At 36.2% G+C, this 23,324-nt stretch overlaps 2 protein-coding genes across 2 annotated transcripts in view; both read left to right on the top strand.

Moving 5' to 3' along the window:
- The first annotated feature begins 11,089 nt into the window (after window positions 1-11,089).
- Window positions 11,090-16,104, top strand: LOC107558243 (nuclear receptor-binding protein 2-like). The gene is made up of 16 exons (XM_016241877.1): window positions 11,090-11,245; window positions 11,420-11,521; window positions 11,617-11,706; window positions 11,830-11,870; window positions 12,336-12,430; window positions 12,552-12,575; window positions 12,904-12,987; window positions 13,222-13,277; window positions 13,453-13,548; window positions 13,639-13,771; window positions 14,701-14,803; window positions 14,905-14,955; window positions 15,049-15,184; window positions 15,657-15,710; window positions 15,805-15,868; window positions 15,986-16,104. The coding sequence occupies exons 1-16, from the start codon at window positions 11,168-11,170 to the stop codon at window positions 16,102-16,104; spliced, it is 1,326 nt and encodes a 441-aa protein (XP_016097363.1). The 5' UTR covers window positions 11,090-11,167.
- A 1,787-nt stretch (window positions 16,105-17,891) lies between these two features.
- The window catches only part of LOC107558234 (poly(U)-binding-splicing factor PUF60-like), a 25,153-nt gene continuing 19,720 nt past the window's right edge, over window positions 17,892-23,324 (top strand). The window contains exons 1-2 of the mRNA XM_016241865.1: window positions 17,892-17,979; window positions 19,835-19,930. Of these exons, the coding sequence (XP_016097351.1) occupies window positions 17,953-17,979; window positions 19,835-19,930 (123 nt within the window). The 5' untranslated portion in view covers window positions 17,892-17,952. The remainder of the gene's footprint in view (window positions 17,980-19,834; window positions 19,931-23,324) is intronic.

The following is a 23,324-nucleotide window of genomic DNA, read 5'->3' as shown; positions in this document are numbered from 1 at the left end:
TTGTATTGCGCATTATTTTAGTCATTCCCGCAGGTTTCACGCTTATACCAAACACGCGCACTACCACTGATCTATATTAGTGGAGCGCTCAATCCGCGCTCAGTCTCAAACAGCTTGTGAGACACAGATACCAAAATGAGTGGCTAACTACGCTAAAACGTTCAAATACATACATAATTATGTCAAAATGCCCGTCTTGGCGAGTATCCAGTTAAACACAGTCAGTTTTGGAACGTTAAATAGTTGAGAAAGAGAATGCATGTTGTGTAACAGTATATTGGGTCCTTGGATAAACTCTTAAAGGGATCGCAGTCCAATATTCCTGCTGCTGTCTGTCATGTTAATCAAAGAACAAAAGACACAGAAAATAATTTTCTGCTCTTGACTGAATACGTTTTATAACTTTAATGGTAAGCATTAATCTGTATTTAATTTTTACAATGAAGACTACAGAAATTAAAGTAATCAAATGTAAAATAACACTGGATGTGTAAACTTACTTAACCTGAAAAACTTTTTCATAGCTCTCTTTATTCTATTGCATTTATTTGTGCTGTTCTTTGCCTTTTTTAAATTTTTTCTTATTTTATTACTGACTTTTTACTTGTTTTTTAAAATGAAAATAAAACTTTGCGTTGAAGAAAAGTAGACTTTTGTTTGTATATGCTGTCAATTATAGTTCTTGGAAAGAAAATCGGAATTGGCAAAAATCGGTATCGGCAGATCACACTAACGAAAAATCGGAAATCAGAATCGGCCAAGAAAATTGCAATCGGTGCATCACTAGTCTTAAATATGTCCATCGCTTTTTTTTAAAAGTCCATGGTCTGGTCCAGCGTTTATTGGGTTGTGCGTCAGTAATAATGATCCGTGGGGAAACACGGTGTTCTATGTGTAGTTACAGTAAATGGACTAAACGAAATAATTTACCTCTGATTTTTTTTTGTATTCGAATTACTCGAGGTATTCGAGGAATCGTTTCAGCCCTATTTGCAATATTTGCCCACTCTAACGTTAAGCTAACATTAGCTAGCTAGCTATGCTATCTCGTAAACTACATCATAATAATATAATCGATAACTTACCTTCATAGTCATGAATATATAACTGGGTATGTACACAGGGTTGCCAACTTTGGTTGCCTTGCTGGAGTGAGATTAGTTACAGTTGTGCAGTAAAATTCACTTTAAATGTTTACTTTTCATTCATGAAGATCACATGAAAAAAAATGTGCCAAAAATTTGTCTCCTGGCAGAAAACAGACTTTTAGCATTATAAAGAATTAGCATTACAATACAAATAATTTGCATTATAACCAGTAGATGGCAGCAGAGGATCACTCGTTAGCTCAATTCCCTATTTATTTGACGTCTTGCTTTTGGATTTATTATAAAAATGTAACACATTTTAGTGCGTTTACTGTACTGAAGTATAGTAAGTGCAGGAAGTCACAAAGTCTCATGTCAATTAATTTTTTTTTTTTAAATGTTTAAGCCCAAACGCCAAAAGCCTAGAAGAGTTAATTATTTAAATCCTTAACTAGTTAACTACAAATTAAATAAGTTAATTGTTAATGGTATAACAATTAAATAATAGTGCATTAAATATTTTTATATTTAATTTGAAAACAAAATTTTTTTTACTACTAGTTTTATCTTTAACTGTAGAAGCTGCTAAATACATTCAGCCGATACAGACTTGCTGCTGTAGTTTTGTTACTCTGAATTTAGTCTGAATCACTTAATACACAGGTCAAGTTTAGACACTGGCTTATCAGATGTTTTGTAACTTGCTACAGTTATCACTATCAATCATAGTAGTGACTCACGGAACAATTTAGCGGATTCACTTGCATCATTTTTTACACTTGCGCTTGTCATTCCTGAAACAGTATACGGTAGTATACAGTATGGTCCTCTTAAACAAATAAAACTTTTCTTCAAATTGTGAATGGATGATGTAGAGAAAATGAGCAAAGGGCGCTCCCCTTTATAGCACAGCTAATTTTGATAGTTGACCGGAAATGACTGAGCTGGCTTATCTAAAACCAGGAAGTAACCATGCATATAGTCCATTCAGTTCTCACACTGCTAAAGATTCCACAAGCATCCGTGAAAAATGCAAACTACATGCTTGAGGTCTTAAAGGTGAATAAGAATGGGTCTTTTGTCATTCCTCAAAAAGAAGTAAACCTTTCTACTGGATGCCCTCATAGTGAAGCTAGAAGAAAAGGTTTGTCTTAAAATAGCTCAGCAGGTCACTCACTTTTCTGTCTTTACGAGATTCGCCATGTCTTAGGTGAGCAAACAGATTGTTCCTGTGTCTGTCAGGATTAGATGCGGAAATGATCTAAGTGCAGAAAAACTTTGTGTGCTGACCACTTTTTGTCCCCGCAAACTTTGATTATGATGTGAGCAACCATGTATTGATGATTTACGTGGCTACGGTTGCCAAATAACATCACATTAGTTCATTAGTTCATTAATATAGAATTTTACTGTGTAGTCACACCATCAGGTAACTGTGAGCACATATCAGCTACTTTACAACATGACATGACTCAACTGCTCATATGTATAATGCATTACTGATAATGCATTACTGTTTTTGAGCTCAAGTGTTATGTTAAGCTGATTTTGAAAATATCCCACAGTTTTCATTCATATGAATAATGTAAGATTTTCTGACGTTCCAATAAACATTTTAGGGTTGAATTTTAAACAAAGAAATCTACACTATTCAAAAGTTGGAGTTCAGTCATTTTTTTAAAAGAAATTAATACTTTTGTTGAACAAGAACACATTGAATTGAATCAAGAGTGAAAGTAAAGACTTTTATTTAAAGGGGTCATATGATGCTGCTAAAAAGAACATTATTTTGTTTATTTGGTGTAATGAAATGTTTATGTGGTTTAAGGTTAAAAAAAACACATTTTCCACATACTGTACATTATTGTTTCTCCTCTATGCCCCGCCTTTCTGAAACGCGTTGATTTTTACAAAGCTCATCGGTCTGAAAAGCAAGGTGTGCTCTGATTGGCCAGCTATCCAGTGTGTTGTGGTTGGCTGAATACCTCAAGCGTGTGACAGAAATCTTACGCCTCTTACCATACTGTGATGCCGTGTCCGGTCGCGACGAGACCAAACCAATAAAACCCATTATAAACGAGGCATTTCTTGCATCCAGTGGGGACATAATTATGGATTATAATGACTTATACTGTCTTTTTACGCATTGCGTTGCATCGCGCCGCGTAAACATAAAACCATGTCTGCATTTGTGATCGGAGAAACGACAAACAAGCGCTACTCTGACGATTCAAACGCGAGTTTTGAGCAGTGTAGTGGCAAATTCTTTAAATATGAAAACGTACTTACAGTCTTTGAGTCAGAACAGCCGGCATTGTAGTCTACTCTACCAGGATCAGGAAACAGTCCTCCATAAAATGTGCTGCACACATCTGAATATTTGGGTTGAACTGTTCTGGAACAGTGTTGTAAATACAACTTAACCACTGATTTGTAGTCGTGTCCTCTTTTTGGAAGGCCAAACAAAGTAGTTTCGCTTTCACAACAAAACACACATATTGCATCATATAACCCCTTTAAAAAGATTTCTATTCAAATAATTGCTGTTTTTTTTTTACTTTCTATTCATCAAAGAGTAAAAATGTATCACGGTTTCCACAAAAATATTAAGGAGCACACCTCTTTCAACATATTTCAGCATATTTGAATGATTTCTCAAGTGACACTGGAGACTAGAGTAATGGCTGCTGAAAATTCAGCTTTGATATCACAGGAATAAATAACATTTTAAAATATATTAAAATAGAAAAATTGTTGTAAGATTTCAGAATATTGTATTTTTACTATATTTTCGATTAAATAATTGCAGCCTTGCATGGTGAGCATAAGAGACATCTTTCAAAAGCATTAAAAAAAATCTTACTGACCCCAAACTTTTAAACTGTTGTGTATATCGTGATATACTCATAAATCATTATCAGGTTTTGATCATGCCACCCACTCCTGGTGTGCTTATCAGACACTCACAGGTAATGGGCCCTCTCACCCATTAAAAGGTGGTGATAATGCATTGACATTAATCAACCCAGTGGAGAGGAGCAGCAGATTTATTGGTGTGTGTGTGTGTGTGTGTGTGTGTGTGAGAGAGAGAGAGAGAGCGAGAGAGTGCGAGTGAGTGAGTGAGTGTGTGCCTTGGCTAATGGCCAGTGAGTGCCATCTGTCTCACTGCATTAAGCCATCCATATGGTATTCAGTCTCTATCTCGCTCTCATTGCATGTTCATTTGTCCAGATTCTAAGAAAACAATAATGTAGGTCTTATTCTGACCACTGCTCATCTTTCTTTGACACACTATATTATCAAGATGGCTTTCATAGACCCTCTCTGATTTGTGTTTGGCATTGGGCTCTAGTAGATTGTGCCAACCTCTTTCAAAGATCTCTAAGTCCCAGAAAACTGGCAGAGTTGGTTTCCTGTGCCAGCCAGAGTGTTAGTGGTTAGTTCAGAGAATGTTAAAATGGTCACACTTCAATATAAAACAACAGTTTTTATTGTTCTTTTTCCCATAATAAATGTCAAGTCAGCACTTGTAAACTTGTTTTTGTAAAAATGTTTTGTATACTTGTATATTACATTTAACTCCAGCTTTTTAATCTGGAATGGATGATGAAACATATAGCTGAAGCATATAGCTTCTTAACATTAGCTTTGGTGGATGTTGCCTTAAAGTGATAGTTCACCTACAAATAAAAATGCGTTCATCTTGGACCTTTGTCATTTCAAACGTGTATGACTTTCTTTCTTCTGCGTGACACAAAAGAAGATACTTTGAAGACATTCAGGTCCAAACAGCATTTGACCCCATAAGCTTTTATTGTATGGCCAAAAAACTTTTTTTTGGAGTTTGTTGAACTTCCTTCAGTATTATGTATATCGGAGACCCCCTGTTCAAGATCTCTGATATAGAAATTGTTCTAATACCTATATTATTGTATTTCTGAGGTTTTCTGTATCACTTTTGAAATGTCCTCTTTTGTGAATTCAGTGTAAAGCTGAACATTAAGTTTCCCTTTAAAAATCACACAAGTTTAATCTGTCTGTTTCAAATTCAGAACTGCATTTTTTTTATTGCTTTCAATCGCAATTAGCGTATTAGATTCACTCTTTCCCTCAGGAGTTGCTCTGATTAATTGTGCTAGAGTAATCTGCCGTGCTTCTTCAGTTAGTTGAGACAATGCATCTATTCAGAGATTTGAATTCAGAGACGTTAGATGACAGCGATAGGTTGTTTGAACTTATTAGTGTCATGTGTGAGTCTGTAGAATTAGCTTTTGATGACAGCTTGAGTATTTCAACTTTCTCATGCTCTGAGAGTCCTAAATGAATCTCATGTGACTGACTAACAGTAACTAGACCATAACTTTCAGATTTCACAGATACAAGATTTAACTGGAATTTCATCCAGCGTGCAGCTTTACTTCCACTGCTGGGGGTTAAATAATGGCTCAAATCATCCATAATGTATGACTTACATGATTTTTTTTTTTTTACAGTTTCCTTGATCCTGGAAGTCCTGGAAATATCAAATTGTGTTTCCCAGGCCTTGAAAATGTAAATTACTAAAATCTTCTAAAATGTACATTACTAAAATACTCTGAATGTACATTTTCTAGTTTCGTTCTGCTTTTGAAAACATCAGCTAGATATTGTGCATGTGTAAAGCAAAGCTTTAAAAGCCAGTTATAATTTTTTATTTGTGAGTGAATCTTTATTTATTTTATTTTTTTTATGTTTACTTGATCTTGACCTTGATATTTCATCATGTACTGGGTGTTTCCAAAGAACTGACATTGAGCAGATGGTATTTTTGATTCATATATGGATTACACTGTGCCATTTTGTGTGTGTGTGTGTGTGTGTGAGTGTGTGCATGCTTTATTTAGGCATTTTTCCTTTTTCTTTTTTTAGAATGTCACAAGTAAAGACACTCCTTTAATTCAGTATACCCAAATTCATGTGTCACATGTAATAGGAGAACTTTGCTCGGTCCCCTATTCACTTATCACCAGGACTGCTATTATGTATGAGTTTAGTTTATTTTAAGACAAGATTGTGTCTAATATTTGTGATTGTTGTATTCAGGCTGGTCCCTTAACCAACCAAAAAGTTAGGTATAAACTACTTGTTTATCTTATCAAAGCTGGATAGATTTAGTTTGGTTGCTGCAGGTGTTCTTCTCTTGGCACAACATTGCAAAATATTAGTTTTCAGAACTTTATTTTATGTTTACTTGATCTTGACCTTGATATTTCATCATGTACTGGGTGTTTCCAAAGAACTGACATTGAGCAGATGGTATTTTTGATTCATATATGGATTACACTGTGCCATTTTGTGTGTGTGTGTGTGTGTGTGTGAGTGTGTGCATGCTTTATTTAGGCATTTTTCCTTTTTCTTTTTTTAGAATGTCACAAGTAAAGACACTCCTTTAATTCAGTATACCCAAATTCATGTGTCACATGTAATAGGAGAACTTTGCTCGGTCCCCTATTCACTTATCACCAGGACTGCTATTATGTATGAGTTTAGTTTATTTTAAGACAAGATTGTGTCTAATATTTGTGATTGTTGTATTCAGGCTGGTCCCTTAACCAACCAAAAAGTTAGGTATAAACTACTTGTTTATCTTATCAAAGCTGGATAGATTTAGTTTGGTTGCTGCAGGTGTTCTTCTCTTGGCACAACATTGCAAAATATTAGTTTTCAGAACTTTGCGACAGAAAGCAAAAGCTATTAGAGGAAGAAAAAGAACCGCTAGAAGAGGAGACAAAGCTTTCAGTCCGTTCACACCATGGCTTCCCACATCTCCAGCATCACAATGCAGGGCATTCATGAGTAGTGAATGTAGTGACTAACACTATTTTGCTATTTTGCATCATGCTTTTATTCTGGGTTATTCTCTTTGGTTACCTTTCTCTCATCGTCTTTCTCCCTACTTCTCTTTTTGCAAAGTCATTTGATGTCGCCTGCTACATATTGCACTGTTCTTTGTTTATGATCCTTCCAAGTCCATCAGCATTGATCGCTCTTCGCATTAACCCCTCATTCAAACCAGAGCTATCAAAACTGAAAATGCAGCAGACTTCGATCCTACAGGCTTGCTGTGACAGTTCCTCACTTCAAAAGTGCCAGTCATGTTCAAACCTAGTGGCGCACTTGCCGTGATGTGGCTTTTAAAATGTTCCGGTTTATGTAATAAAGTGGTGCATTAGTCACCACTGGCCTGTATTTGGGCTTCTGGCATACGGAACAATACCTTTCTGCAGATCACAAACAGCAACTGACCACATATTTATAAAAGAGTGCAATTATAGACCTGCCTTATAGACTACTTAAATTCCTGGCTTACATTTCATCCTCCTACTTCCATAAACACATCTACTTTTCCCGGTTTACCCAAAAGCAAAGCTGTTCATCACTTAATGCTGATTTTGCCAATTCTTTATTTCATACATGAATGCAGGATAAAAGGTTGAGGGGTTTGGGAGAGGGATGCCCTGAGGCAAGAGCTGAAAATACTATGCCTCTGTCAGCACTCTTTCTTTGGGAAAAGTTACACAATAAAGCTTAAGCTTGTAGAGGATGCAATGAATGCTTGATGAGTGTGAAACTTTACTCGTAGGATTATCACATTGAGTACTCCTTTTGAGTGACTGCCAAGTGTGTGAATCTCAGGAAGGTCAAACTGTTAACGTGCTCAGAGTGTTTAGGTACATTTTATGAAGATTTGTGGTTTTTATGCTTGTCCTGTATTTGTGATTCATTGCACCCTGACTATTTCTAATTCCCAGTAACTAAATGGGAAATGTTTAACCATAGTCATTTTTAAACCAGGATTAATGTGACCCTGCGGTTACCTGTTCATATTTAACTGGGTTAGCAATTAATCCTGGTAAGACTTTCAGAAAGATTTCACACTGTACATTGATAAGCGGGGAATAATTGTGTTAATTGTTTGGGCAAGTGTAAAATGTGGGCTGGGTATTGATACTGATTTCCCGATTCAGTTAGATTCTGATCCATTCACTAGCTCTAGAATCGTTTTTTTATTTGACTCTATTCAGTTGAGTATATGTCAGTTATAAGGTCTGTTTTGCTTGCATATGGAAGTAATTCTCTTCAGCAAACACTGTAAATTATAGGCTATAGGGAATCTTCTAACTTGGTACATTAAAATATAAAAAATATCAGTTTTCAACATTAACAAATCTTTTATTAATATATTTATAAACATTCAATTATTTATTTATTTATCTATCTATTTTTATTTAATTATAAGATCTGCACAAAAAATTTAATGTATTTATCATACGATATGCTGGTTCCCAGACTGTATATTGAATGAATCTAAACATTTCTGACACCTCATAAATTGATAGCATGAAACACTCTGTAGATTGAAGTGCCTTGTGTTCCATTTCAATAGTTGGGCGGTGAACAACAGACGAGAATACCAGCATTTCTGCTCATTTCAGGCAACTCCTTAATTTTTTCAGAGAACTTTACCACAAGAATGCGGAGCAGCACATTTGTATCTCCTTCATGTCATGTCTTGTGTTCATCTCCACCTCCAGACCCCTAAGTAGGGTGCCCTCAGGCTATATGGTGGACTTGAGTGAGACAGTTTAGCTTACAAGTGTTGCTTGTTTTCACATCTGAAATTGGGTCTCTATGTGTTACACAACCGATTTTGTTCCAACATTACAGCAAAGTGCAGACATGAGTGTCTCCTGTATGTCAGTTAAAACTGTGGTGTCAGGTCACCTTTCTCCATCACAAAAGCAGCCGCCCCATAGAGAGAGGTTTAGCATTTGTACCCAGACAAGACATTTAGTTGTGTATGAGGGGCCAGTAGGCATCTGGGGTTAGCATGCTGAATTCTTCATGATGATAATTGTATAGCTGGAAAGCTGTGCCTGCATATAAAGTGCTAATTCGTCCAGGTATGCATGCAAATCCATTCACATTTTCTCTTTGTTAATCCTCAGAGATGTTTGACAGTTGTCCCTTATATATCCTGAGCATGCACAGTTAGGTTTCCAGAGATGAAAGTAGTTCCACAGAAGAACAACTTATTCGATTTCATACATTATGCAGGAAGAGGTAATACAGCTGGAAGCGTATCTGTGACAGACGCAGGATAGGGAATGAAAGAGCAGGAAATGAAGATCGTAATGTTTGTTTTCATTGGGAAAGCTGTTATGTGGGTTCATGTCAGAAAGGATTTCGAAGCCCTGAACATGAAATGATATCAGCTGGTTTTATGGGCACAGTGTTCCCTGTTATTTGGTATTTAGAGTTTCTAACAACTTATTCTCAAAACATTCTTTATAAACACTCACACAAGAGAGACCAGGGGGCAGTTGCATAAACTTAGCCTCTATGTTAAGACAATGTCTTAAGTATAAGTTTGACCAACTAGCTGTTATAGCCAAGGGGTAATCAGTCTTATTTTGGGATTCAAGTTAGACTAATGTATGCTTTTATGTAACTGAGTTTAAAAAATGATGACCAGTTTTAAAGAAAAAAATTGATGACTAACTTGTAAGACTAGTCTTAACCTTATATGCAACTGGCCCCTGAAACCAAGAAATGAACACCACAACTACATTATTTTGACAGCTTCTTACTTCATTTGTGGGTAGTTTGACGCATTACATATCTGTGGGCTTTTTTTATACACAAGATGTTGAACATTGATTTTTAAATGCACTAGATCTTAATTTAATAAATCTTTGCATCCTATATGTGCGTCACTAGTGTTTTGAGGTACAGTACTAGCCAGGCTCAACCGCCTGTGATTACACCTAATTTGGAGACCCCAGCTGGGTAGAAGGGTGCTCTCTGGCTCTCAGAGGAAATGGAAAGTTTTTTTTATTTGTTTTCAAAGACATTCCTTGTCTGTTTGTGTGGCATCTAGGGAATTAATTAACTCCAAATGTAATTGGACATGCTTTTAGTGTCCTTGTGTTCTCGGTCTTTCGTAACCAAGCTTTGCTTTGCTCGACCAGTATTAGTAAAAGTGTCATAAAACTTGTTTTTTTTTTTATCCTTTTAATGGCCACTATTCAACCTCTGAGCCTGGTACACAATGGCGATTGACAAGTGAGTGTGTTTTAAAATACCAAAATAAACTGTTCATTTTCAGGATAAACCTTCATAGAATTAGACTTTGGCATATTATCATCAATCATGCACATCATTTGTGTTTGAACTGCTACTTGACTTGATACAATTTAGCCTAGTAAACTTTATAATTATTTTCCAACATCGACAACTTGTTCTACTCATATTTTACTGTGCCTGAACGCCCTGACCAATTAAGAAGCTCTTTGTTGAAGCATAGCAAACAGTATTATCAGTTTGTAGTCATATGTTTTTAAATCTGAGATACAGTTGAATCCAAGGCCTTTTAGAGGGCAGCTGCATCTCAGCGTGACTGGATCATGTTGTGTCTGTCACCAAAACACATAGTTGAGTTCACCGATCAGCGGGAGGGGAGCAAATTCAGCCTATAAATATAGAAAATCAAAATATGAAAATGCTGGGTGGTTTGTTTTCTTTTAGACAGTTGTGATAATAAAGGACTGGTTTTGTCCCAAAAAAAAGTGGAGACTTGAAGTGTTTGGAGAGCAAACAGCAGTTTCTGTACTTTTAGCTTAATTTACAGCATTCAAAAGACAAAAACCAGACAAGAATTTACAGGCCATTCAAAGTCAGTGTTGTCATGCTTGTTCCACATAGCCCAAACCACAACGTGCACCATGGGAGAGTTGTGGAGCAAGGGGGCGGAAAGGGGGTGTCACAGAAATACCTCCTCCTTCACAGAAATACTAATTTCCTGTACTAACAATACCAAGAAGTTGATACTAAAATATCACATTTGCAAACACTGTAAAATGTTGTGCAACGAGAAGTAAATATTGCAGATATCACTGGCTAAATGGTACTTTGTTTGAACTTGGCAGAGTCTGGAGTGCTAAACTCACTTTCACCCTTTCCTCTTTCTCGATGTCCTTTTTTTTCTGGTTTAGGTCAGTCAGGGAAATGTCCCAGGCATTGAGAGTGCGTACTTGGCCATGGACACTGAAGAGGGGGTGGAAGTGGTGTGGAACGAAGTGCAGTTTTCAGACAAGAAGGTTTTCAAGTCCTTTGAGGTAGGACCATGCTTGTTTTCCAACATCGATATTATGGGTGGGATACTTAGTATGCTGCACCACAAATATCTGTGAAATGTTACTGTATTGGAGTGTCATCAATCATGCTGGTATGGTGACCGAAACAATGCTTGAAATGTGAAACCAACAGTTGATGTACTTTGTGTTATGCAGGAGCGGATAAAGGAGATGTTTGAGAACCTGATGCAGGTGGAGCATCCGAACATTGTGAAGTTTCACAAGTACTGGTTGGACATGAGCGAGAGCAGAGCGAGGGTGAGACGCAAGGCACACCTGATAGAAATGAACGCCTCTGTGAACTTTACCCTAAATTCAGACATTCACGTTTTCTTTCATTTCGTGCCACACAGGTGATTTTTATCACTGAATATATGTCATCTGGAAGTCTCAAGCAGTTTTTGAAGAAGACCAAGAAAAACCACAAAACTATGAATGTGAAGGTGCGATGTTTCATCAATCATAGAAACGGAAAACCCTACATGCAGAAAAGTTAGAGGACAATGCCACCTTCTGGCAGAAATATGACAAAATCATAACACACTGGTACTATCTGTATGTCTCAGGCATGGAAGCGTTGGTGCACGCAGATACTTTCTGCACTCAGGTAGGACATTGAGGATTTAGCTTCATCTCCTGAACTCATCTGCACATTAAAAGTAAAATAAAAACATTTTCCCAGCTTAATATACAGAGACAACTATAACTCCGTGACTCTGTGCCACTATCAAAACATTTCTTTGTTTCTTTGAGCATCTCAACCAACCCAGCATAGCAACACTGACTCAGCCAATGGTGTGAGTTTGGGGGCGGGGCTGTCTTTTTGTTTGGCCAATGACAGATGAGGGTAGTGTTTGGGAAAAAAAGTTTGGGACAATTATGTTTCATGACACTAGAAGTTGCACAATTCAGCTGTATATATAAATAATTATTTTACTATAGTTTAAACTTTCTCTTATAAATTAAATTTTTTTTTTTTTAATTGTGTATGGATTTTTTAAACTTTCAGTGTGTTTCGAAGGATTTTTTTTGTGAATACAAGTACTGATGTTTTATCTTTTTTGTCTTTTAGTTACTTGCATTCATGTGATCCACCTATTATTCACGGTAACCTGACCTGTGACACCATCTTTATCCAGCACAATGGTCTCATAAAGATCGGTTCAGGTTTGACAGTAGTCTTTTAATTCTTGTATTTAAGGTTTAACTCAAAAAGATTTGATGTTTGATTATATTTAACATAGAATATCTGTTTTTAGAAAAGTTATGTCTCTTCTTTCTTTTACAGTTTGGCACAGGCTGTTTGTTAACGGTAAGTCCATTCTGAGCTCTCTATGCCATGTGCACAGGAATTTGGTTATCTCATCAGAAAGAAAACACAGACTGTACTTAGACTGTTTCTTTTCTTCCTTCCTTAAACAATGCTTTGCGTATATTGGCCCAAAATCGTGGCAGTTATGTAATGTACTGTAATATTTCTTGTCAGCTTTCACAATCTAAGACATAAATGATTGCCCGTTCAGAATATTTATTTTGGACTCTAGCCCATGTGCTGGAGATCTTGTATGTTTACTGGCAATAATTTTTCCATTCATATATAATGTTATATATAGAGTTTGAATGCTGTGTGTTTCCCTTAGTATTTGCTGAGGCGATTCATGGTAATGTGCATCAACATCGAGATGAAATGCGGAACCAGCATTTCTTTGCTCCGGAGTATGGCAGTGAGTATCCGATGCCTTTACCATATTATAATCTTTCTCAATCTGGAAAAAAATCTGAAATCTAGAAAATATCTGGAATATTTTTCAATTAAACCTGGGCATAAAAAGAAAGCTGTAGGATTTAAAAAAAATATATATATATATAGTTTTGCTTATAATTTGTAATACATTAGAAACATGCAAAATAGAAATAAGTTAACTTTCATGACATTTCTTTATTTTCTTTTTTTCAAGTTGCTGAAGATGACTACGCCATTGATATATTTTCATTTGGCATCTGTGCCTTGGAGGTCTGAGTATTACTTTAACAATCTACAAACCCAATTCCAAAAAAGTTGGGACACTGTACAAATTGTGAGTAAAAAAGGAATGGAATAATTTACAAATCTCATAGCAGATTATAGTAAGTACAAAAGAACAACATTATGTATGACTTTTAATTTTGTTTTCCCCACTCACTTTTAGATGGCAGTACTGGAAATCCAGGCCAATGGAGAGACTGCAGTTTCGAAAGAGGCCATTGATCATGCTGGACAATCACTCGAGGACCCTCTCATGAGGGTAAAATACTTTAAGTGTATGTTTATAACTAATACAGCTCTGTTGAATTTTTTGGGTTTACTGTAATGCCTTCATCACTTACACTGACAGGAATTTATCCAGTCGTGTGTGCTCACAGAAGCCAAGACGAGACCTACAGCTCATGACCTGCTGTTCCACAGAGTGTTATTTGAGGTCCACTCCTTAAAACTGCTTGCTGCGCACTGCTTTATCAATAACCAGTGTAAGTTCATCCCTTGCTGAGTCCTCACGAGTAGAAATGCTTTAATTTTGATCTTAAATTCCACCATAGAGCAAAAAACTCAATCCTTGAAATGTGTTTGCTGTATATCCAAAAAAAAGGATTACATGCCAAGATACTAGCAATCTTCTTTATTATTACAAAGTGCAAAAAAGTGCTCAGTGCATTTTAAAATCAACAAACGTTTTGGTCACGCAGGACCTTCCTCTGTGTTCTTTTGAAACTGTTCATCTTAAAGGGTTACTCCACCCCAAAATGAACATTTTGTCATTAATCACTTACCCCTGTCGTCACCGATAGCCTCATGGGCAACGCGTCGACATGTAGCGCCATTGCATTCGGGCGTCCCGTGTTCGAGTCCCGGCTCGCGGACCTTTCCCGATCCCATCCCCCCTCTCTCTCCCACTTTGCTTCCTGTCTCACTACTATAAAAGGCAAAAAAAAAAGCCAAAAATTTATCACTTACCCCATGTCGTTCCAAATCCCTAAAAGCTTTGTTCGTCTTCGGAACACAATTTAAGATATTTTGGATGGGGGTAAGTGATTAATGACAAAATTTTCATTTTGGGGTGGAGTAACCCTTTTAATATCCAATTCCTCACATATCAACACGCGTGTATTAAATCAATCAATAAATCAACAACAGGCCAGTTACTTCATTGGCAACTGACAAATATATACAGAAGAGATAGAGAAGGGGGAAAGAAAAATCATATACAAAAAGAGTCAATTGAAATCTTCATACAGTCAATCATAATATAATTAACCAACATATTAAGTGGAGAAAATTTTTGATCTTAGACATAACAGAAATGTTATGCATGGCCCATTTATGCAAAAGGAAATTGTTGCTCCTTCATATTTCCATTTCTCTTTGGTTTAAGTCTTCAACTTATTTTCATTTTTTCCAGATCTCCTTCCTGAGAATTGTGTGGAAGAGAAAACTAAATCTATTGACCCTAATGGCATCATGGCAGAGATTAATCATCGTGACCGACCTGGAGTCCATCTAAAGTGAGTTTCTAAAAAAAAAAAGGAAGTTTCTGATTCTCTTTTCTGATTGTTTCTCACTTTCCTCTGACGTACTTCTCCTTTTTTTTCTTTTTTTTCTCAAGGTACTCTCACGTTTCTCCTCTGGAGCTGGACAAATTCCTTGAGGATGTGAAGGCATTCACAGAGAACATCAGTTGATTTTAGATTTAGACTATTTTTGTTTCCATACTTGAGCATTTGAAACCTTTCTTCTTCTGCTCAAACAGGAACGGCATATATCCCCTCATGAACTTTGCTTCCCAGCGGCCGCATCCTATCCCCCGTGCTCTTTCTTTGTCACAGGAACAGATGGAGACTGTGAAGACCCCAACCCCAGAACCACAGGAGACTGAAACCAGAAAGGTTAGAATACGATTTATATTAGAAACAATGTTGAGAGTTACTAACTCCCGAGTAGTGATGCTTTGCCTCAAATAAAGCTTTGGGAAGACTGATTCAAGTTAGTCAATCAGTTCGTTCACACAGTTTGTGTAAATAAACACTGCTCAGAAGATTCACAATTCATTTTAAACTCTGCGTCGTCATTTTTGAAGCAAAAATTAGTGGTCTAACAAATGTTGGCAGACTGATGGAAAGTGTGTCCAGATCTGATACAGATGATGAGCAAGGGTCAATCTGAAAAAGCTGACGTCTGTTTAAATATTTCCCAGAAATGGTGATCTATGTATCTCATCCATGTACAAACAGTATTTCACTTACTTTCTTCAAACTTTCTATTACTCCATGAGACTCTGTCCTCTTAAAAACCTGGGGTGTTTGATTTGTGCAACAGAAAAGAGGCACTAAATAGCCAAATCCTTGTGGTTTCATATAGGTTGTCCAGATCCACTGTCATTTGGAAGCGAATGAGGAAGGCACAAGGAGTCATGTGAGTTACATTTTTTTGGCATTTAGTTTTGCTTCGCTTCTTCACCTGAAAAGCTGTGGACATTGTGCATCATCTATCCTTTCTTTCTCTGTAGCTCTCTCTTTTTTTAAAGATGGATGACAGGCTTCACCGTCAGCTTAGCTGTGATGTTTTGCCATGTAAGTACATTTTAAAACATTCAAATGTGTTCTTGTTGCATTTATTTTTTGAGAATACAAATGAGAATATATGAGATTTGTGTAAATGGCTGAAGAGTACATTTACATTTTTTTCAGCTGACAGTCCCAAAGATTTGGCTAGTGAATTGGTTCACCATGCTTTCATCAGTGAGGTAAGCTCAAGATCTTCTAAACGTCAGGCTTCTTCGTGCCTTTTAGTCACATTTAGCAGATAAGAGCTTATACTATACTTACTATATTTAAGCATATACCATATTTGCTATATATTATATGTATTGTTTTTTTTACATGAGTATACTGAATATATGTGGGTAAAGTTGATATAATCATAGTAGTTGTAAGTTGGAATTATTATTGGTTAAATGGTGAAAACCACATGAAACCTGTAAGGTATTGTTCAATTTATAGCAATTTGGTGTAGTAACAAGCCTAATTACTATTTGGTGATGTGTATCATGCATATAAATGACAGGGTTAAAATTTGAATTATATCACCCAACCCTAAGCAGTTTAACTGAGGAATTAATAGAAAGTTAATACTTATACATAACACATTGTACATGATACATCTTTAGTCTTCTAGTGTGCCAGCCAGCATTCAAATGTGTTCTTGTTGCATTTATTTTTTGAGAATACAAATGAGAATATATGAGATGTGTGTAAATGGCTGAAAAGTACATTTACATTTTTTTTTCAGCTGACAGTCCCAAAGATTTGGCTAGTGAATTGGTTCACCATGCTTTCATCAGTGAGGTAAGCTCAAGATCTTCTAAACGTCAGGCTGCTTCGTGCCTTTTAGTCACATTTAGCAGATAAGAGCTTATACTATACTTACTATATTTAAGCATATACCATATTTGCTATATATTATATGTATTGTTTTTTTTACATGAGTATACTGAATATATGTGGGTAAAGTTGATATAATCATAGTAGTTGTAAGTTGGAATTATTATTGGTTAAATGGTGAAAACCACATGAAACCTGTAAGGTATTGTTCAATTTATAGCAATTTGGTGTAGTAACAAGCCTAATTACTATTTGGTGATGTGTATCATGCATATAAATGACAGGGTTAAAATTTGAATTATATCACCCAACCCTAACATTGCAAAAATAGTATCCTGTATTTGACACTTGCATATTTACAGTATTCATTCTGTGAAAACATCCATGTTGCCATGCCGTCCAAAGCAATAGTATCTGTTAGGGATGCTTTCAGTACTGTACTCTCCAATGGCTTTGACTTCCCAATATTACTTAAAAATACGTGCATGTCAGGAAAGGAATGCTTTTACAGAATTGTTCATTTTTGATATATTGGCATGGTTGTACAATGGATGTATTGCAGCTTCAGAAAACTATTACAAGGGATTTGTAATCTCCATTTATTCTTGCAAATTCAAATGATTCAGATGTCAAGGAAAAAGTCACCATCCTCTCAGTGTTATTATAAGACTCTAATGTCTTGCAATGTAAAAAAATGTGTATGTAGATACAAGAGATATGAATGTACCGTGATTGTTTAAATATACTCTTCCTAATTCCAGGTGTCCTTTCTCATTTTAATCAAATACATTAACCAGACTTTTGCTTTGGGCAGTTTTATTTTATTTTTTTTTCTTTGTGTTGAAATTGTATACTGTGACATGGAATACTATAACATTAAATTATAAAATTAATACTTTAATATGGCTGAATTGATTTCCTTTGTGTAATAGCATAGAAAAGCTCTAATATATAATGTAGATTTCAACTGAAATATCTATGTGTGGGCTTTTACGCTATTTCTCTACATTAGAAATATGAATTCATCTTTTGCGATCGTCTTATCAAAGGCGCCACATATTATCGCAAGAAAATGAGAAATGATGTTTTATTGTGTTCTCTAACTTACATCATCATTAAATGTTGTTTTTTCAATGCGACTTGCTTTCCTCCAATCACAGCCTGATCGGCCACACTGCAGCTGCGCGCCTCTTACCTAACTCTCTCTCGGTCGGTATCGCGAGATTTCATAGTCTTCCTCGCCGTGTGGACGTTAGCGCTGAAAGGTGTGCTCTATGGCGGTGGCTGTTTCAGCGGTAAATGTAATATTTTGTTTAACTTCTCTCTTAATATACACACAATAGTATTTAAAGAGTGTATAGTAGTGTTTTCGGATAGAGGTTTCATTTAAAAAGTTAGGAGAACAGGGGAATGGCTAACTAGCCTAGCGCACCGAGAGCGGGATTTTCTCCCTGGCCTGCTGCTGCGTGTCTTTTTAGAAACACAGTGATTAAATCCTGCTCGACTGATTTATAACTGTTAGGATTTGTTTCAAACGGTTATTTTTAACGGCGTTATTACCATGTTTGTTAACCACACGCCTGTGCTCACTCGCTTTTTTCAGTCGTTACATGAGCTAGCGTGTTAACCCGCTCACATTGTCCTCCATGAGCTGAATCAACTTTGCTGATGCTGCACGGTTCAGAAACTAAACGCTCCGTTTAAATGTCTTTACGCTGTTATGTTTTCTTTGCAGTTACTATTCGCTTTTGAAAGATGTGCATTGCCGTCGAGCAATCTTTTTGAGTATCGAATTGAGTATCGTTAATCCCAACATTACATAAGGCCTAATGGCCGGTGAGAACGTATGGGACACATTCGTGTGGACGGGGCCTCATACTTCATTGAATGCTGATTTTTTTTTACCTCCTAGTCAGTGGGATTACTTCCTGTTAACATTGACTAGGTAATGTTTTTGTAGGTTATTGTTCGGTCAAAAAAAATTATGAAAGTTATACCAACAATGTTGTTATAGTTGTAGTGTGTCCTTATTGTCATACAATCAGAACTATTATTAAAGTTTTATAGTCATCATCCTTATTGTGAATGGACCATGAATCACAAAGCTTCATTTTTTTGGGTGAACTGTTCTTTTTAAGAATCATTGCCACTGAACAGATGTGTACAAAATATATTTCCGTAAGGTTTTTCACCCAGGGCTTCATGTCCTAAACATTTTAAAGGCAGCTTTTTCCCCCCTGGATTTGGATGTCAGTGATCTCAAATTGTTGTCTCCCTATCCAGTTCTCTTGTTCTAAGTAGGTTTGTGTTTTTCTTTTCCTTTTTTCTTTGTCGTTTCTCTCTGTGTTGTCTGTGCTGTAGAACATATCTCTTGACTGTACTATATTTCCAAAGCCAATGGCAGAACTTTTTGGGTTCAAACCTCCTTAAGGGGGGGGGGACAGTGCACCACTCTGGAGTTCATTTGAGCAAAGGTACTTAAGTTTTCTCTTGTGTAGTATTAAATAAGAGGGCTCACTTACTTTAGCATATGCACTCTTAAGGGTATATGGTCCTCCAGTGACCGACATCTCAGTGTTTCCACTGAGGGGAGAAGTCACCATGTGGTACGAATGCATGGTTCCCTATCATAATGTGAGAAGCCTGTTAATTAAATGTAAATGTAAAATGTTTACACTTCAGTTCAGTGTAAAATGTCTTTAACAAAGCCTTGCGCTAAACTGAAGGTATCCAACATGTGCTGAAATATAGAAATCTGTTTTAGAGCAAGCTCAAAATGATTTAGAATCATTTGCAGTAATGTAAATATGAGAACTTGTTTCCAGCTCTAATCCTTATACTTTTTATGCATTAAAAAAAGTAAATTATTCACTTAAAGGGGTCATATAATGCGATTTAAAAATGTTCCTTTCTCTTTGTAGTGTTTCAAGCTCTTGGTGCATAAAGAAGATCTGTAAAGTTGCAACTATTGTTCAATAAAGTATTATCCAGATTTATTATATGACTGATGTAATTTGAGTTTGCTCTTAAACTAGACCGTTTTAAAGCTGTAAGTTGTCCATTGTGTATTGCAGCCCAGTGTGTGCATTGAGTAGATGTGCAGTTTCGCTGCAGCTTACATTCATCAGGCCTGACAGATGCCTGTGCTCTGTGCAGGGAGGCGAGGCTCTGATGATGGAGAATGGACAGAGCATGGCCTCGAAGCTCGGCCTGCCGCCCCTCACCCCGGAACAGCAGGAGGCACTGCAGAAGGTGAGACTTTCCCCAGACACTGCTTCTGCATATGGGTACTGAAATCAGTGATTGATGTGTGACTTGACTTTACTAAACTCAATAACAATTATACAAAAGTGCATCAGACAGAGGCTTTCATTTATATTTTTGTGATTGGTTACTTTAGTTGCATTGTGATCAGTAAGCAATTTGGGGTGTGTGCTTAAGATTTTTTTTTTATCGATTTTGTGAATTAATCTGCAAAAATCCATACCAAGAGTTTTTCCAGGTTGTCAGTTGCTGGAACGGATGAGAAGGCACCACTGACAATTTTTTCATATCCTCTAGCTTTATAAGCATGTTTACTCGGTGCACATGTAAGCAAGCAGTGGAAAAGAGCAGACCCAGTGCTATGCCTTCGGTACTAGTGGTGTCTGATTAGCTGCTAGTACTATTCTCAATAGCTGGTACACTTTACAGTGGATAATTATTCTCATTTAACATTTGTAAAAAAAAAAATTAGCAGATTTGTGAAATATGATGTGACATTAGATTTTAGAGATGTATTTTGGTTTAACTGAAGCTGGGTTCAATATTAAGCCTTGATGTGCTTGTCTTCTGGGCAAGTTAATCAGTCATTCATCATGTCCCAAGTAAAAAAAAAGAACAATTTCTTGTCTGGAAAGAAAAAATGAATTTTTTGTAGCGTAAATGTCATTTATTCTGAATCGGTATACTTATGTTCTCTTAGTTTTTTCTGTTAGTTTTTACTTACATTTGTGATATCTGCCCTCTTAAATTGATTTTCAGGGCATTTTTTGCTTCTATAAATGGACATTTTTATCCTAACCTTAAGAGCATGCCTCATCTTTAATGTCAAATTCTGAGCTTTTATCAATAAATTCAATTAGAATAAGGTACAAATAGGACTGTTACCAAGCAAATAAAATTAGATCGATTTAGGGCTGCCACTAATGACTTTTTTTTGTTTTCTTGTTTTTTTATCTATTGACTAATTTAACGATTAATCTAAACGATTAATTTCCCACAAAAAAAATACAATTTTAAAGAACATTTTATTAGACTTGCAACTTTGCCATTCAGTAGTGTACCATAAAGTATGAATGTAAACAAGCCATTGACGAAATGTAAAACTAAAAGAGTAAAAATGTAAACAAACCTAATAAAAATTAAATAAAAACAAAATTACAAAAGTCTGAGAAAGTCAGCATGTTCTTAATGTCAATATATCCACATGTTCTGGGCTTCTGTTCATTACAGCTGTGAGTGCAACTACAAAGGGGGAAAAATGTTTCAATTAACCCCAACAGTTGGGTTTTCACATTAAATAAATGCAATGTTTAGAGTCCACTAGAATCAAGTATTGTTATTGTTAAAATGTTATTATTATTAAAAATTATGTATTAAAAGTACTCTTAGAAATGTGTAAACAACAGATTTAAACGGACATCTCCAGCATGATGATAAAAAATGAACAGTGGACTTCAGTAGTGAAACTCCAAATGAAATCCACATTTCTATGAAATCCTTTTTTAAAGCAAAAGTGCAACATAGAGTGCAAGAAGCAAGTGTCCATCTCATAGTCCAAATCACTGAAATCAAAGTTCAGTATTATAGTGTAAGAATGACAACACATCCACGTGTTCTAGTCTACTAATAATAAAATATTATAATTAATTTTTGTGGTAATAAAAATAGATGTAGGTTAAGTGAACAATAGCCTTTAAATTTACTTAAAATACATATAATAGCAATGAGGCAATAATAATTAGTTCAAATAAAGTAGCAAAAGCAAGAAATCATATAGTTTTATTGAACAAAACTGTTAAAATTCTGTATTATAATGTAATAGAGCCACTGATCTAGATATAATTATAAAATAATATGATATAATCTATTATAGATCAGTGAATAGAGCTAATGTACAGTGCGTATTACAACAAAGGCCTGCAGGGAGCGCCAACGGCCTGACGATTGTTTTTACACACTACTGTGCGATCTAATGCTTTTAATATTTACCAAGCATCATTTAATTCAAATGTCCACTTAATCTTTAATATTTGGCCATTTCTTTATGACAGAAATGCTATAGCCGCTGTAATTTAATGAATATGTGGACATCAAAACGTGTAAACTCAGAGTGAGGATTTGAGCTTTTATTTTGAAACCGCAAGATAATGATGTTTTCTCCTGTGTTTGCGTGGATTTATAAATGATTTACCTTCCATATCTGATGAAATGGCACACGTTGTATTCCCAGATGAACATTATAATAAACCCAAACTCACAACAGCATGCACAGATGGAGTTTGAGCCGCTCCACACATGTAAATGATAACAGTTCCTGCAGAACGGCATTTACTGTGAACGGAGCCGCTGTGAGACGCACATGACGCACATACATAACCCACACGCCTATAACTGCATCACATATACTTATTTAATTAAATCGTAGCGCATTCACAGTTATGCTTAATTATAATTTTTAAGCGGGTTTAATATATCATGAGGCCTTGGAAATCAGTCTAATAATGTGTTTTATGGATTCTCGTCCGTGATATGCGCCACTTCCGGTATTTTGCTGGTTAGTCGACACAGGTAAAATGAAGTCGAGGATTTTTAAAAATCGAATAGTCGAGTAGAATCGACGAATCACGGCAGCCCTAGATAGATTTACACAGACTGTTTAATGAAGCTTAGAGGTAACATGAATGCATTTACGTTGCAAAATTACTGCATAAATAATGGTGATATAAATAATTTTAATTTTATTTTACATTTGTTGAATATACAAATATGAAATGTTGGTGAAATTCGATGATACATCAAGTTAATCAGCTGGAAGCGACTGTCTTAATGAGTAAGTATTTGAGAAATGTATTCAACCAATTCATTAAAGGCAGAGTAAGTGATTTTTCAAAAACACTTTAAAAACTGATTCGGGCCGAATCGCAAAACAAACTTGTAGCCAATCAGCAATAAGGGGCGTGTCTACTCGTGAATTGGAGGAGAGCGCGTTCAGTGCATGGGACTGACATTAGCCGAGCCGAGCAACAGAAAGATAAAAAACAAAAGAGGACAACATCTGCGGAACGATAAGGCAAGAAGTAGGACCCGTGTAAATATCGGCTCAGCTTTCCAGCGCTGGAGAGAACTCAAGGAGCGGAGGCCTGCGATCGGACGCCGAGGTTGCTTGTTTCTTCTCAATAGGTGAGTAACACCGTGTCTACAACAGCTAAAGTCTGCCTACACTGGACGCGCTCAAACGACTGTTGAAAACCATTTGAAATTTGTGTCAGCACGTCATAAATCGAACCAGGCAGCAGTTTTCTGTGGGGGATTTGTTGCGCCGCGCCGCTCACGTCCGTAGACACGGTGTAACATTGGTTTTGCTTTGTTTCACAGAACTAAT

The sequence above is a fragment of the Sinocyclocheilus grahami genome, unplaced genomic scaffold (assembly GCF_001515645.1).
Source record: "Sinocyclocheilus grahami isolate Dianchi unplaced genomic scaffold, SAMN03320097.WGS_v1.1 scaffold21.1, whole genome shotgun sequence".
Classification (NCBI taxonomy): Eukaryota; Metazoa; Chordata; class Actinopteri; order Cypriniformes; family Cyprinidae; genus Sinocyclocheilus; species Sinocyclocheilus grahami.
Note: the sequence above shows the minus strand (reverse complement) of the source record. Positions and strands in the feature narration are given on the sequence as shown.